At 40.2% G+C, this 17,764-nt stretch overlaps 1 protein-coding gene across 1 annotated transcript; it reads left to right on the top strand.

Moving 5' to 3' along the window:
• Positions 1 to 204: 204 nt before the first annotated feature.
• MRPL57 (mitochondrial ribosomal protein L57) lies at positions 205 to 805 on the top strand. The gene has a single exon (XM_045453843.1). It carries the CDS (start codon positions 205 to 207, stop codon positions 511 to 513), a length of 309 nt encoding a protein of 102 aa, XP_045309799.1. The 3' UTR covers positions 514 to 805.
• The last annotated feature ends 16,959 nt before the right edge of the window (positions 806 to 17,764 follow it).

Here is a 17,764-nt window from a genome sequence, read left to right on the forward strand (position 1 = left end):
ATGACCGTATTTCGTTGCTTCAGGAGTCCCTTTCTTTCCCTAGGGAGTCTAGCTGGGCTCCCTGCTTCTTTGGGGGCACGCTGTGCGTCCTCGGGGGTGGCGGAGCGGCAGGAGAGCCGGGGTCGCGCGCGTGCGCTGCTGTCACCTGCGGCCGAGGGCGTAGCCAGTTCCTGGTGCGACTTTCCCCTTATCCCCGCAGGTACCATGTTCGTGACCGCCCTCCTCCTCCGCAATCGCATTCCTGGCAGCCAGTGGATCGGGAAGCACCGGCGGCCGCGCGCCGTGTCTTTCCACGCGAAGCAGAACATGATCCGTCGCCTGGAGATAGAGGCGGAGAACCATTACTGGCTGAGCATGCCCTACCTCACCGCGGAGCAGGAGTACGGCCACGCCGCGGGGCGCCGGGCGGCGGCCTTCGAGGCCATCAAGGCGGCCAGCGTGTCCAAGTTCCCCCCCCACAGATTTGTGGTAGACCAGCTCGACCATCTCAATGTCACCAAGAAGTGGTCCTAACCCAGCGCCACCGCCTTTCAGCTGGACGGATCGCGGGGCTGCCATCTCTGTGGCCCGATTCTGGAACTGAAAAGCTAACCTCTAGAGAGAAAATGAACCTTTGGACCGGAGCCTTAATGGACAGCAAAGAGGAACGTAGTGGTCTGCATGTAGAGTATCTGGGGCTCCAAATTCTTTAATACTTGAGAGTCTGATCTCTGTCGCATTGTTTCCTTTTTCTTTATCCTCATAGGAAGATACAGGAGATTTCCTGGGTCACAGAGGATATGAAATGTATTTTGGATGGAAGCTTCAAAAAAAAAAAAAAACTGAGCTATGGTTTGGAATCTGTGCCTCAGTATGAAGATAGTTGATGGGGGCTTTATAAAATGTAAATTAGTTTGCTTACCTTCTGTGGAAACATCGCCTAAACATAAATGAAAAAGTGAAATAAATGAAAATGAAACTCTGAAAAAGTTCAGTTGAACATACTCCTAAAAACAGCATTTTCTTCTGGGATGCTGCTGAAAGTAGACATTTAAATTTTTTTTTTTTTTTAATGTTTATTTATTTTTGAGAGACAGAGTGTGAGCAGGGAAGGGACAGAGAGAAGGGGAGACAGAATCCGATGCAGGTGCCAGGTTCTGAGCTGTCGGCATAGAGCCCAACAGGGGGCTTGAACTTACACGAGATCATGACCTGAGTCAAAGTCAGTCGCTTAACGGGTGGAGCCACTCAAGGCACCCCTGAAAGTAGACGTTTAGATAAAGTAAAAGGTATTCATCAGAACTGCTACATGAAATTGTATTTTAACAACATATTTCTGGGATATAATTGACATTACAGGCCACCAGTTGAAGATGTTTGTCTTTTCGAATTCCCTTTTTCAGTATATAATACTGTATTCTACTGTATAATACCCTTTACATGTATTACCAAATCATATGATATACGATATTACGAATCGTATGCTATAAAGGGCTTGACTGTTGTATACCCTGTATATTTTACATGTGGAGAAAATATACCCTGTATATTTTACATGTGGAGAAAACTCGTCCAAAATCCGTTCCCAGTAATGAATGTGACTTGGGTTTCAATTTCTGTATAATCTAGATATCTCAACTGCTGTGTTTATATTTGACAACATTTTCAAAATACGGAAGAAAAAGAATTCAGTCCCATTACCCAGAGATGAAATAATCATCTTTTATATATATTTTTCTTGTAGTCTTTATATGCTTTTTTAACATATACTGAATCCATAGGGGTAAATAGAATATTGAGTTAAAAACTAACATTTAAAGGTTATGATGCATATTGCCAATGGCTTTCCAGAAAAATTGTAAAACAGCAAGACCAATGTATGAGTGTGAATCTCATTTGCCAGCGTTGACTGTTTTCTTCATTAATGAATGATTCATGGTTCACATTTAATTATCTGCCGTTGGGATGTGTAGGCTGTGGTGCAGACATTACTTTTTTGATTCATTGCACCTAAAAAATGCCTGCCACGTGATAGTTGAATATTTAACCAAGCTGAACTCTGTTATTGATAGGTCATATTCTGTGGTGTATACTTATTGAATGCTTTTTATAGCTCACAAAAATGTCTCTGGTTCCTATGAGCAAGTTAATATCTGTGACCATTTCTTTTCATTCCTGGAAATGGTGACAGCTGATGCTGTTTAGGAGAAAGGTGAAGGAAGGGGGGCTCAGGGGACCTTAGAACTGTAACTATTTCACATAAAATCGTTAACTAAGCGCCTGGGCAGTTAAGTGTCTGGCTCTTGATTTCAGCTCAGGTCGTGATCTAACGGTTCCTGAGATTGAGCCCCACATCAGGCTTTGTGCTGAACAGCACAGAGCCTGCTTGGGATTCTCTCTCTCTCCCCCCCCTCTCTTTCTGCCCCTCTCCCTCTCGCAGACACTCTGTCTCTCAAAAAAAAAAAAAAAAAAAAGTACCTACTTCTGTTGCTTCGATCTCTGTGTAACTCAGAAACTTTGGAGTTTGAAAATGGAATGGTTAAGGTGAATCTCAGAGAAGGAAAAAGATGCTAGAATCTTGGGTCTGAAGAAATAGAAGGTAATTCACGAGAGGAGAGATTTTTATGTATAAACATTGCAGTTGTAAAACAGTCTCGTGAAGTAGTCGTCTCCACTGTACAGGTTAGAAACTGAAGCTCAAATGTCAGCAACACTGTCATGTTCACCCGGCTAACAAACGGTAAAACTAGAATTCAGGACTAGGTTTATCTGAAGATCATATGCATTTTAATATAGTACACTAACTGCTATAAATACAAGGTCACAGCTGTGTTTTAATCACTTCTTGGCCAAAGCAATGCTGTTGAAACATTTGATTTTTTTTCTCCGCGAGTCTACAACTGTTAACACCACAGCCATCCTAGAGTTCATCTTTTCTTAACAGAGCTCATTGCCCTCAGCTGATTATAGTTACATGCCTAATAGAGTATATCTGTGCCAACCTGTGCCTTCTGGACAGTCGCTGGCTTGGATCTGTAATAGAGCTCCTAGGGCTCTGTGTCATCCGGTTGTTCACCTTGCGAACATTAACCTCAAGGAGCTCACTGTCTCACCGGATGAAATGCACAGCATAAGTAATTCGGCGTGATGACTGACTTCATGGATACAAGGTGTAGTAAGAGTCAGCGAAAGGGCCGTTTATCAACCTTCCCCGAACAGTCAGGAAAAACTTGAGAAGAGACGATCTTCGAACAGATTCTTAATTTGCCTGGCAAGCAAGCGTGTGGCAGGAAGTAAAGGCAAAAGTAACAGTCTAATGATTAGTCATAGAATTGCCAGTGGTTGCAATGTAGGCTACTTGTGAGTGGGGGAGGAGAAGTGACCGACAGGCTAAGGATGTAAGCAGGACCAGAATATGAAAGTTCCTGTATGACACTTTTATCCTGTAAGTAATGGGGAGCCATCAAAAATGCTTAATTCGTTAAATAATGGAGAGCATTGTGGACAATGGGTTAGTGGAAGAAATGACTAGGAATAGAAAAACCTGGTAGCTATTAAAATAATCCGGCTAAGCACTGAATTTGGATGGCGGAGGTGGAAAGTGGTTAAAAGAATTAACGAGTCTGTGAACATTTGTATTACTCCTAATACCTTGGATCCCTATATGGAGGGTAGTTTATAATTTAATTAGGGTAATTAAAATTTGTTTTAATGTTGGGGCACCTGGGTGGCTCAGTCAGTTAAGTGTCCGACTTTGGCTCAGGTCACGATCTCACCGTCTGTGGGTTTAAGCCCCGCGTTGGGCTCTGTGCTGACAGCCCAGAGCCTAGAGCCTGCTTCGGATTCTGTGTCTCCCTCTCTCTCTGCCCCTCCACTGCTTGCACTCTCTCTCAAAAATAAACATTTTCTTAAAAATAATAATTAGAAAAAGTCTGAAAAAATTGTACAATACCAGTATAGTGAAAACTATAAACTGTTTGAGGAAAGTCAAAGAAATCCTAAAGAAATGGAGATATTCTGTGCACATTAGGCAGAAGAGTCATAAGGTAACTGGCAATTTTACCAAAAGTAATCTATAGTTTCAATGGAATCCCATTTTATGTCCCAATAGGTTTTTTTCTTATTTTGTAGAAATTGACTAGCTAATTCTAAAATTCATGAAAATTCAAAGGACCTAGAATAGCAAAAACAATTTTGAAATACAGAAAGTTGGAGGATTTAATACTACCTGATTTCAAAACTTAATGTAGAGCTTCAGTAATTAAGAGAGTGTGGTGTTGACATAAAGACAGACAAATAAAATGGAAAGTTCATAAATAGGCCACACGTATGTAATTTATTAATTTTTAACAGATACACACAGGAAATGCAGTGAAGAAAGGATAATCTTTTCTAAAACCTGGTGCTGGAACAAATGAGTATTCATATGCAAAAGATGACCTCAGTCTGTGTCTAATGCCATATACAAAAATTATTTCAGGGGCACCTGGCTGGCTCCCGTCGGTTATGCACCTGACTTTCAGGTCGAGATCTCACCATTTGTGAGTTCGAGCCCCACGATGGGCTCCATGCTGACAGCTCAGAGCCTGGGGCCTGCTTCAGATTATGTGTCTCCTTCTCTCTCTGCCCCCTCCCATTTGTTCTCTCTCTCTTTCTCTCAAAAGTAAATAAAAACATTAAAAAAATTTTTAAGGGACGCCTGGGTGGCTCAGTTCGTTGAGCGTCTGACTTCGACTCAGGTCATGATCTCACAGCTAGTGAGTTCAATCCCCGCGTCGGCTCTGTGCTGACAGCTCAGAGCCTGGAGCCTGCTTCATATTCTGGGTCTCCCTCTCTCTCGCTCTCTCTCTCTCTCTCTCTGCCCCTCCCCTGCTCATGCTGTCTCTCTCAAAAACAAACACTAAAAAAAAATTTTTTTTTTAATTAAAAAAAAATTACCTCGGGGCGCCTGGGTGGCGCAGTCGGTTAAGCGTCTGACTTCAGCCAGGTCACGATCTCGCGGTCCGTGAGTTCGAGCCCCGCGTCAGGCTCTGGGCTGATGGCTCAGAGCCTGGAGCCTGCTTCCGATTCTGTGTCTCCCTCTCTCTCTGCCCCTCCCCCGTTCATGCTCTGTCTCTCTCTGTCCCCAAAAAAATAAACGTTGAAAAAAAAAATTACCTCAAAACGGATCATGGATTAAATCTAAAACCTAAAACTTGTATAAAACTTCCCATAGGAAACATACGGGGAAACTCTTTGTGACCTTGGGTTAGGCAAAGATTTCTTAAAAATGTATGAAGTCATGCTTTGTAAAACCCCAATCTGATGAATCAGAATTCATCAAAATGAAGAAATTCTGTTCTTTGAAAGACATTCTGCTGAAAGAATGGAAAAAAAAAAAAAAAAAAAAAAAAAGCCAAAGACTGGAAGAATACCTGATAAAGGACTCATATCCAGAATATATAAATCATTCTTAAAATTCAGTAACAGGAAAATAATTTTTTTGAATGGACAAAATATTTGGACAGATGCTTCATCAAAGAAAACAAATGGACTGCAAAAAAAAAAAACGCATGAGTAAATGCTCAGTATTATTAGTCATTAGGGAAATGCAAATTAAAACCACCATGAGATACCACTACATATCCATTAGAATGTATAAAATTTAAAACACAATACCAAGTGTCATCAAGGATACAGAGTACCTAGAACACTTACTTATATACTGATAAGAATATAAAATGGTGCAACCACTTTGGAAACAGCTTGGAAATTCCTTTAAAAGTTAAACATAACAATTATCATATGACTCAGCCACTCTACTGCTGGGTACTTACTTAAGATTAATGAAAGCATGTGTCCATAGAAAGACCTAAATGTTCATATCAACCTTTAATAAAAAAGTAGAAACAAGTCACTTTCATCTGATGAATGGATAAACATTTGTTGTACATCCTTGTACAAATGTACACAAATGAATGATCTGATAAACACAATCAGATCTGAGTGAATCTCAAAATAATTATGCTGATTGAGAAAAGCCCCATGACCCCATAAAATACATTCCATTTGTATGAAATTCTAGAAAATGCAAGCTAAGCCATAGTGATGGACCAGTGGCTGCCTGGCTTTAGAGATGGGTAGGCAGGGAGGGGCAGGAGGAAGGGATTGCAAACTGGCATAAGGAACTTTTGGGGTGGTGGGTTATTTTATTATCTTGATTGTGGTGATGATTTTCATAGCTGTATATATGTAAAATCTTATCAAAATGCACATTTTATGTGTGTGCATTTTATTCTATGCTAATTATTCCTTAACAAACTTGTTTTAAAAGTTGTCGAATGTTTCCCAAAGTGATTTAAAAGCAGTTTACGTTCCTACCAGCAATGTATGAGAGTATTGTTAATTTGTACTTCTCTGATGACTAACAAAAGTTCAGCATATTTTAACATACATCTTGGCTGTGCAGCTTCTTTTCTGAAGTAACTATTCAAGTCTTTTGCATATGTTTCCATTTTTATTAATGAATTGTAGATGTGTCTGGATACAAGTCCTTTGTCAGAAATTGTTTTGTGACTATTTCTTCACAGTCTAAGCCTTGTCAAATTCATTTTCTTAACAGTTTTTGGTTAGAATTTGTCAATTTTCACATCTCCAAAGGCAAGGGAATTAAAAACAAAAATGAACTATTGGGACTTCATCAAGATAAAAAGTTTCTGCACTGCAAAGGAAATAATCAACAAAACTAAAAGGCAACTGACGGAATGGGAAAAGATATTTGCAAATGACATATTGGATAAAGGGCTAGTATCCAAAATCTATAAAGAACTCACCAAACTCCACACCCAAAAAACAAATAACCAGTGAAGAAATGGGCAGAAGACATGAATAGACACTTTTCCAAAGAAGACATCCAGATGGCCAACTGACACATGAAATGATGCTCAACATCACTCCTCATCAGGGAAATACAAATCAAAGCCACACTGAGAAACCACCTCACACCAGTCAGAGTGGCTAAAATGAACGAATCAGGAGACTACAGATGCTGGCGAGGATGTGGAGAAACGGGAACCCTCTTGCACTGTTGGTGGGAATGCAAAGTGGTGCAGCCGCTCTGGAAAACAGTGTGGAGGTTCCTCAAAAAATTAAAAATAGATCTACCCTATGACCCAGCAATAGCACTGCTAGGAATTCACCCAAGGGATATAGGAGTGCTGATGCATAGGGGCACTTGTACCCCAATGTTTATAGAAGCACTTTCAACAATAGCCAAATTATGGAAAGAGCTTAAATGTCCATCAACTGATGAATGGATAAAGAAGATGTGGTTTGTTATTTTTTAAATTATTTTTATTATTTTTATTGTTTTTAAGATGTGGTTTATACATACAATGGAATACTACTTGGCAATGAGAAAGAATGAAATCATATCACTTGCAGCAACGTGGATGGAACTGGAGGGTATTATGCTAAGTGAAATAAGTCAGAGAAAGATACCATATGTTTTCACTCATATGTAGATCTTGAGCAACTTAACAGAAGACCATGGGTGAGGGGAAGGGGAAAAAAAAAGTTACAAATGGGGAGCACTTGGGGGGCTCAGTCAGTTAAGCATCCGACTTCAGCTGAGGTCCTGATCTCGCGGTTCGTGGGTTCGAGTCCCGCATCCAGCTCTGTGCTGACAGCTCAGAGCCTGGAGCCTGCTTCAGATTCTGTGTCTCCCTGTCTCTCTACCCAACCCCCCCCACTCCCGCTCATGCTTGGTGTCTTTCTGTCTCAAAAATAAACATTAAAAAAAATTGAAAATAAAAGTTACAGAGAGGGAGGGAGGCAAAACATAAGAGACTCTTAAATATAGAGAACAAACTAAGGGTGGATGATTAGGGGAGAGGGGAAAGTGGGTGATGGGCATTGAGGAGGACGCCTATTGGGATAAGCACTGGGTGTTGTATGGAAACCAATTTGACAATAAAGTATATTAAAAAGAAAGAATTTGTCAATTTCAACAAAGTCTAATTGATCAATTTTTTTGTTGTTGTTGTAATTGCTTTGGTTGTTTCTTGTGGGGCTTGAACTCATGACCCCTAGATCAAGAATCACATGTTCTACTGACTGAGCCAGCCAGGCACCTCTTGTATTCTAAGAAATCTTTACCTGCGGCCAAATAATGACGATTTTATTTTTTCCTCTAAAAGCTTTAGTTTTTCCTTGAATATTTAACTCCGTGCGCTCTCTCTCCTGTTGCTTGGTGTGTGGTATCCGGTAGGAATCAAAGTTCACTTTTGTTTTGTTCACTCTGTTGGGTCAGTGTTGTCTGTTCAAAAATACCCCCCTGCCTTAAATTCATACTGCATCTCTGTTGAAAATAAATCGACTATATAAGCGCGGGTGTATTTCTGGACTCCGTTCTGTTCCATCCATTTGTTTTGTAGCTGTGCCTACGTCACACTGTCTCCATTATTTTTGCTTCAGGGTAAATTTTGAAATGTAACTTCTGCAGCTTTGGTCTTCTTTTCAAAGTTGTTTTGATTCCTCTAGGTCCTTTACGTTTCCACAGATATTTTACAATCAGCTATTCAGTTTCCTAGAAATACGAAAGCCTGCTGCGATCCCAATTGGCATTGTATTGAATCTGTAAGTACATCTAGGGGAGAACTGACAACTTGAAAATATTGAGTCTTCCACTCCCCCAATGTGTTAACTCTTCATTTATTTAATCTTGTCTCAGCAGTGTTTTGCAGTTTTCGGTGTAGAAAACTTTTGTTTTGGGGCGTCTGGGTGGCTCAGTCGGTTGAGCATCTGCCTTCAGCTCAGGTCATGATCTCACACTCCATGAGTTTGAGCCCCGTGTTGGGCTCTGTGCTGACAGCTCAGAGCCTGGAGCCTGCTTCAGATTCTGTGTCTCCCCCTCTCTGCCCCTCCCCTGCTCATGCTCTGTCTCTCTCTGTCTCAAAAATAAATAAAAACATTAAAAAAAAAAACTTAAAAAAAAAAAGAAAACTTTTGTTTTCCTTTAACTATTTTGTGCCTTTGATACTAGTGTATAGGAATACAATTGATGGTTTCTATTGACCTTGTATCCTGAGCCCTTGCTAATCTTATCATAGCAATTTTTTTCATTGTTACTGATTCCTTGGAATATTCTAAGGAATTGTCATCCACAAACAGGGAGAGGTTTACTTATTTTCTGTTGTTTTTCATTTTTCTTCTTGCCTTACCAAATAGGATAGGACCTCCAGAAAGGGACAGGAACCTCCAGTATTACCGTAAATAGAAGTGATAAGAGTGGACATTTTCCCTTGTTCCTTATATTCCTGGTTTCCTGAGCATTTTACCATTAATAATACTGAAGTTTGTAAAATGCTTTTCCTGCATCCACTGATATGATCATTTGGTTTTTCTGTATTATTCAGGTAATACGTTAGATTGTATTAGTTGACTTTTTATTCTTTTTAAAAAAAGTTTGAGAGAGAGAGCACGAGTTGGGGAGGGGCAGAGAGAGAGGGAGAGAGAGGATCCCAAGCAGGCTGCACGCTGTCAGTGCGGAGCCCGATGTCGGGCTGGATGTCACCAACTGTGAGATCGTGACCTGAAATCAAAAGCCAGCCACTTCACTGACTGAGCCACCCAGGTGCCCCTATGTTAGTTGATTTTAAGATGTTTAACCGATCTTGTATTTCTGAGATAAAACCTGCTTGGTCATGATATATTATTTTTATTTATTGCTGGATTTGCTTTGTTTGGCTAAGGATTATTTTGCCTATGTTTATGTGGGAAGTTAATTTTTTGTAATGCCTTTGTTAGTTTTGACATTAGGGTTATGCTGTACCTAAAATAAGTTGGAAACTTTCCTCCTTTATCTCCTGAAAGACTTATGTAACATCGGTATTATTACTTCCTTAGATATTTGATAGACCTTGCCAATGAAACAATCTGAGTTTGGTGTTTTCTTTGTGGCGAAGTTTTGCTTTGTTTTGTTTTTTCCATTTTATTCTTCACCATTACTCATTCATTATAGTGAAACATCTGTTCACTGCTTTCCAGCATACATTTCCCTTTTTTTCTGCTAATAATTCTCTGATTTTCCTCCAGGGAATTATTCCTCCTTATTCAGCCTTTTGCCCCAGCTGGGCCTCTTGATCCATCTCAAACTCAGTCAGTGAGCACATCACACACCTATGGTTGCAACTGGTCCAGGAATGGTTATGTGATCCACCAAGGGTCCGTGGGGCACAATGATGCTCTTCCTTGGAATGCTGGGATACAGATACTTCATATTCCTATTGAATATGAACCTTCAAAGGTTAGTAGCTATGGCTGCTGTAGTCATGTGGAAAATGGATCAGTCACATGGAAAATGGATCCAAACTCTGAAGAAACAGATGCAGGTTATTGCTGCTTCCTTCTTTTATTTTTCTTTCTTCTTTGTCTTTCTTCTTTCTATCTTTTCTTTCCTTTTTCTTTCTCTTCTTTCTTCTTTTTCTTCTCTTTCTTCTCTCTCTCTTTTCTTTCTTCTTTCTCTTTTCTTTCTGATGTTGCAAGAATCCTTATCATTTTTTTGTTGTTGTTGTTTAGACATTATCTAGGGATAGGTCTGCTGGCAATGAATTCATTTACTTTTGTAAAATTGAAACATAGTTGACACACAGTGTTACGTTAGTTTCAGGTGTACAACACGGTGATTCAATGTCTAGGCTCTATCTTACGCCATGCACCATTGCACCTAAAGTGTAACTACCATCTGTAACCACAAATTCACTTAGTTTTCATTTGAGAAAGTCTTGATTTACATTTATTCTGGAATAACATTATCATCAGATATGGGATTCCGCATTGATAATTCCTTTCTTTCAGCACTTGAAAAATGTGTCGCTTCCTTCTTGCCTCGTATTTTCAGATGAGAAATCCAAACCCACTGCCATTCTTCTTGTTTTTCCCTACAGGTAAGGTGTCATTTCTCTCACTGCTTCCAAGAATCGTTTCCCTTGTCTTTTAGTTTTCAGAAGTGATTACAATGGGTGTTGGCTTGGATATCTTTGTATTGTTTGAGAGTCACTCAACCTCTTAAATCTGTAGGTTTCTGTATTTTGTCCAATGTTGGAATGTTGGAATTTTTTTTTGTTCTAGGCCCACAGGTCCTTGAGGCTCTGTCCTCCCCTCCTCGAGGGGAGTTCCTTTCTGTTGTTCGGATTGGGTAGTTTCATTATTCTATTTTCAACTTCATTCTTCTGTCCCCTCCATTCTACCTACTGTTGAGCCCATCCATTATATTTTCTATTTTGGTTCTTGTATTTTTCAGTTCTAGAACTTCCATTTTTCTTCTTCATAGCTTCTATTTCTTGGATGAGACAATTTTTCATTCTGCTTCAAGCATGTTTATAATTGCTCACTGGAACATTTTTATGATGGCTGTCTTAAAATTCTTGTCAGATAATTCTAACATCTGTGCCAGTGCCTATTGTATTACCTCTGAAGTTGAGGTTTTTCTGGTTCTTGGTATGACTGATTTTTTTATTGTATCTTGGACATGTTAGGTACGATGGGACCTCGGGTCTTCTTAGATCTTCTGTTTTAGCAGGTCTCCTCTGACACTGCCCACCCTGCCCGCAAGGAAATAGGTAACGTCTCATTTCTGCCAAATGGGTGTCAAAGTCCACGTTTTCCCTTTGACACTCCCTGGGGACAAGGGGTACCTCCTTATTGTCAGGCAGAGGCGGTATTTTGGGATCCTCAGTAGGCTTTCACCAACCACACCTCTGGTCGTTGAAGCCTCATTATTACCCCCCACCCCACCCCATGTAGTCTCTAATGTCACCGTGGGAGGGGTGCCCTCCTGGTTTTCTCTGATACGACCCCAGCAGGATGGGGTGGGAGGGGACCTCATTACAGCTGAATGAGAGTAGAAATCTAGGCTCCTCACTGGGCTTTGCTGGTAGGGTAAGGCTAGGGCTGCATTTTGGTGGTTGTGTGTATGTAAGTGTGCTGTTTGACTCAGTAAAGTAGTTATTGTCTAAATGTTTTGTCTTGATAGGTGTTCCTTTCTTGGTCTTTTGGCTGCAGAACAGGCTGCTCCCATTGGTGTTCCACACTGCCAGCTTCTCCAACACCCAATATTAGATATATGTGGCAAAAAAGAAATGTTGTTTCTTGGGTCCTGAGGTTCCTAAATGGTCTCTCTCTCCACTTTTCAGACGCTTATGTTTTTTTATGTAATATCCAGAAATTTTTGTTGTACTCAGTGGGAGTCATAGGGGGAATTATTCAATCTTGTTCTAGAGCTGGAAGTCCTGGAGAAATTTTGGATTACAAACTCACTGTCTTTGCCACTCAGATTTCCTTTCATCTTATCAGTTTTGGTAAGTTGTGTTTCTTTAGGGATGTTTTATCTAAGTTATCAAATTCATTGGCATAATGTTTGTAATATTCCCTTTCTATTCTCTTGATGTCAGTAGGATCTGTAGTAACTTCTTCATTACTGATACTAGTAATTTATGTATTGATCGAGACTTTGCTAATAACTTTAGTAATGCTTTCAGAGAACTTTTGGTTCTATTAGTTTTTGTGCTATTTTTCATATTCTACATCATTATTCTCTGGTCTTATTTTTACCTTCTTTTCGTTTGAGCTTCATTTGCTTTTCTTCTTCTGGCCTTTTAATTTAGATCGATTTTGAAGGTTCTTGAAAATACAAGCATTTAAATGTTTAATTTTCCCCATATGCACTTCATTAGCTGCACAAGACAGGTTTTGAAATTTTGTATTTTCATTATCATTCAGTTCCAAGTATTTACTAATTTCCTTTCTGATTTTTTTGACCCATTGATAGATTTTTAAAAAAATGTTTAATTTTGAGAGAGAGAGTGAGCGAGCGAGAGAGCACGAGTAGGGGAGGGTCAGAGAGAGAGGGAGAGAAAATCCCTCTGTCTCTGCACTATCGGCACAGAGCCCAATGCAGGGCTTGATCCCATGAACCATGAGATCATGACCTGAGCCAAAATCAAGAGCTGGATGCTTGACTGACTGAGCCACCCAGGTGCCCTGACCCATTGATAGATTTATATGCTACGAAAGGACAAATCCTTCCTGAATTTTTCAGTGTTCCTACGAAGTCTTAACCTTCTGAGCTGTAAAATTGATTTTAAGGTGCTTACTTTTAACTCCCCTAGAAATAATAGATTTTCATATATCACTTTGCAGCCATTTGCCCCTGAAAGGTAGAACTAATGGTTACCATCCAAAAGATTAATCCAAAAGATAAGAGAATAATCTCTTTGGGAGCCAAATGGTTACGTTCCAGAGTAGAGACCTAGGCTAATGGCAAGGGTGACTGAATGAATAACCCAGACCTCAGGAGTGATTTTGAACATTATCTTCCTTTTAGTCTCCCCTCCAGGGAAATAGAGTTACATTTCAAAGGGTAAGGACCCAGAATCCTTCCTCCTCTCATTGGACAGAAATTCTCTAAGTGCAGAAATTCATATTTTCAGGATTCCTCTCTGACAGTATAATCGCCCCGCCACATATGTAGGTATACACAGTCTGAGTTCATCGTCTGCGCAGTGTTAGGCATGCGGGGACTAATAATACTGCAATGTTATTCTGGCTGTTCTTTTTTTTTTTTTTTTTTTTCAACGTTTATTTATTTTTGGGACAGAGAGAGGCAGAGCATGAACGGGGGAGGGGCAGAGAGAGAGGGAGACACAGAATCGGAAACAGGCTCCAGGCTCTGAGCCATCAGCCCAGAGCCCGACGCGGGGCTCGAACTCCCGGACCGCGAGATCGTGACCTGGCTGAAGTCGGACGCTCAACCGACTGGGCCACCCAGGCGCCCCAATTCTGGCTGTTCTTAATGTGAATTAGGCTGACCTCTGACCAAGGTGACTGGTGCTTCTGCTAGTATCTACATAAATATGTAAGAAAGGTAACATCGCAGATCCTTCACTTAATCAGCGTGTCTTTTAATTTCCAATAATTTAAGCTCTTCTAGATGTCTTATTGCTATTAATTTAATGTTATGCTGTCACGGCAATAAGACATTGAAAACGATTTCAGCCTTTTAAAATTTATTGAAATTTTTTTTATGGCTCCCCATGTGGTCTTAGTGAACATCCCATGAGTGCATTCTAAGGTTAATGGGTGAGGTGTTCTGAAATGTCAGTTACGTCAAGGTGGGTAATAGTGTCATTCAAGTCTCTTTATATTCTTACTTTATATCCTGACTTTCGGTACAGCCATTTTATCAATTATAGAGAAAGGGGTTTAGAATATCCTATGACTCCAGGTTTGTCTGTTTCTCTCTTTAGTTGTTTTCATGTATTTGAAGCTTTGTAATTAGGCACATAAAAATTTGCAAGCATTATGCCTTCCTAAAGTCTTGATCTTTTTCTTTTTTAATTTTTAATGTTTATTTTTGAGAGAGAGAGACAGAGAGTGTGAGCAGGGTAGAGGCAGAGAGAGAGGAAGACACAGAATCCAAAGCAGGCTCCAGGCTCTGAGCTGTCAGTACAGAGCCCGACACGGGGCTTGAACCCACGAACTGCGAGATCATGACCTGAGCCACAGTTGGATGCTTAACCGACCAAGCCACCCAGGCACCCCTAAAGCCTTGATCTTTTATCACTATGAAAGTATATTTTATCTGATGACTAATGTTTGCATGATGTATATCTTTTCATCCTTTTACTTTCAAGTTATCTTTGTGTTTAAAATACATTTCTTAGAGATAGCATATAGTCATAGAATAGGGTCTTGTGTGTTTTTTTTTTAATCCAATATGACAATTACTGTCTTTGTAGTATTTAGTGTATACTTACACTTAAGTATACATTTAAGCATACATTTTTTTTTTAATTTTTTTTTGTTTCAACGTTTATTTATTTTTGGGACAGAGAGAGACAGAGCATGAACGGGGAAGGGGCAGAGAGAGGGAGACACAGAATCGGAAACAGGCTCCAGGCTCTGAGCCATCAGCCCAGAGCCTGATGCGGGGCTCGAACTCCCGGACCGCGAGATCGTGACCTGGCTGAAGTCGGACACTTAACCGACTGCGCCACCCAGGCGCCCCTAAGCATACATTTAAGCATAACTTACATTTAAGTTATGAGTGAAGTCTGCCATTTTGCTATCTGTTTTCAATTAGTCTCATTTGTTTTGTGTGTGTGTGTGTCTCAGTTCCCCTCTTGACTTCTTTGGGGCTAACATTTCTTATTATTCCATTTTGACTCCTTTGTTCACTTTTTGACTATACCTCTCTGCAGTATTTTTTAGCGGTTTCTCCAGGAATTATGAAATACCTCTTTAACTTATCAGTCTATTTAGAGTTAATATTATAATATTTTCACTACAATTGTATAGTTCCATTTACCAACCCATCTTCTGTGCTTTTACTATGTTACAAATCTCACAATATAGCACTATACTTTGTTTTAAACAAGCACCTCTTAGAAATTTTTAAGTTTAGTTTATTTTGAAAGAGAGAGAGAATGCAAGCAGGGGCAGAGAGAGAAGGAGAGAAGGAGAGAATCCCAAGCAGGTTCACACCATCAGCACAGAGCCCCCAGCAGGGCTCGAACTCATGAACTGTGAGATCATGACCCGAGCCAAAACCAAGAAGTGGATGCTTACCCGACTAAGCCCCCCGGGCGCTCCTAAACAAGCACATCTTTTAGAGGAGATAATAAAATATAATTTTACAAACTTATCTATACACTTACCATTACTGTAATCGTTTCCTGTCTATAGATCTGATGCACAAAATTTGTATTTCCTATCTAGATATCTCTTCTAAGCTCCAGATTAAAATATCCCATTATTTCACATCTTTACGGAGATGTTATCTCCAAGTTAAAATGTTCAAAACCAGGGGCGCCTGAGTGGCTCAGTTGGTTAAGCGTCCAGCTCTTGATTTCGGCTCAAGCCATGATCTCATGGTTCAAGGGATCGAGCACCGCACTGGGCTCTGTCTACACTGTCAGCCCAGATTGGGATTCTGCTTGGGATTCTCCTCTCTGTCCCTCCCCGGCTCACGTGCGCACGCTCTCTCTTTCAAAATAAATAAACATTAAAAAAAAATAAAATGTTCAAAAATGTTCAAAACCAAACTATTCACCCCAAAGAATCTTTTCTCATTAACCTATTATGGAAATTCACATTTTCTCATACCAGAAGCCAGAAACTCCAAGGCAACGATTCCTCATATTATTATTCTTACTTATTTGCTGCCCTTTTTCTTTTAAAAAGTTGTTGTTAAAAATGGAAGACTTTCTGTTCCATCCATTTTTGTTCCTTCCTTATACCTTAACTTGAACATGAGTAATTTGCCCACTGAGTGATCTATATGAGCAGCACAATAAAGACCGTATGTATTATTTCACACTGACTTTATTTCTAGCCACAATTCTAAATTACTCTTACAGTATGTTCAATAAATTATCCCTAACTGAAACCAAGAGAGTCATTTACGGTGTCAGCGCAAACCCCACAAGCTTTGTGACATACGTGGGTAGGGGCGCCTGGGGTGGCTCAGTCGGTTAAGCGTCCCTCCAACTTCGGCTCAGGTCATGATCTCGCGGTTCATGGGTTCAAGCCCCACGTCGGGCTCTGTGCTGACAGCTCACAGCCTGGAGCCTGCTTTCCGATTCTGTGTCTCCCCCTCTCTCTGTCGCTCCCATGTTCTGTCTCTCTGTCTCTTGATAATAAATAAAAAAAAATTTTAAAAATTAAAAAAAAAAAAAAAGCTTCATGACACACGAGTCTGATTGCAGCCGGGGAGCTTTATCTCCACAGTCAAGGATGGTTTTGTCGACTGTACTCTTTGTTTATGCTGACAACTTCTGTTTGTTGAAATTTCCAAGAAGCAGATGTTACTTTGTATTTATTTTGATGCCACAGGAATTTCACTGAGCTGATTCCTATGATGACTGGAAAATTCACGTAGTGTATAACACACGAAGCAAAACATGAATGATCCCTTCACGGCCACCCTATTTACTCCTCCCCCTTTTCCAACCGTCTTGGTGCTTCCTTCCGATCTCCTTCAATGCTTTTATGTATGTTTTTCTCCTCAAGTTTAAAAGTAATATGTGCCCATCACAGAGAACGAAAAAGTAATTCGGTAACAGAACAAACTCGCTTATAATCACAAAATCAGAGCCCAGTACCCAGGCACACACACTTTGTCTATGACTGGGGGTCATACACATGGTTTTGCGTCTTACATTTTCATGTATTGTGAATAATGTCCTGTGTCAGAGTCCGAAAGCATTGGTAGTTTTATCAATATGAGTTAACACCTCCAACTCAGACCATAAAGAAAGGCAGTTTAGTCTTTGCTAGGAGAAAAATGTGTTTCATCTTAGAAGCAGGAAAGAACATCAGGCCTCTGTAAATATTTCAATTAGAAGGGCCCCTTTTCTCTTAATAATCAGTGTAAAATACAGCACTAAGCAACAAAGCACAGAATATATGACTGAATGCTTCTAAGACTAATCATTATTTGAGCTACATACTACTAAAGTATTAGCAAGAAAGCATGTTTTCCATTTAATTGCTTAACAATGTATCTATATAGTTACATAAAATGCTGATTGACATCGATTGATCTGCAGCCATAATCTAAATATAAACACATCTGTAGAACCCTAACTGCCTTTTCTCTCACTCACAAACCAATGAATAAGTACTATTGGATACTTCTCAAAGGTGGTTTGGGGCGCCCGGGTGGCTCAGTCCATTGAGTGTCCGACTTTGGCTCAGGTCATGATCTCATGGTTCAGGGGTTCGAGTCCCGTGTAGGGCTCTGCAC

This window comes from Leopardus geoffroyi, chromosome A1 (genome assembly GCF_018350155.1).
Source record: "Leopardus geoffroyi isolate Oge1 chromosome A1, O.geoffroyi_Oge1_pat1.0, whole genome shotgun sequence".
NCBI classification, from domain to species: Eukaryota; Metazoa; Chordata; class Mammalia; order Carnivora; family Felidae; genus Leopardus; species Leopardus geoffroyi.

Coding starts and splice junctions, on each gene's coding strand:
- MRPL57 (XM_045453843.1), top strand. CDS start 205: ATGTTCGTGACCGCCCTCCTCCTCCGCAATCGCATTCCTGGCAGCCAG.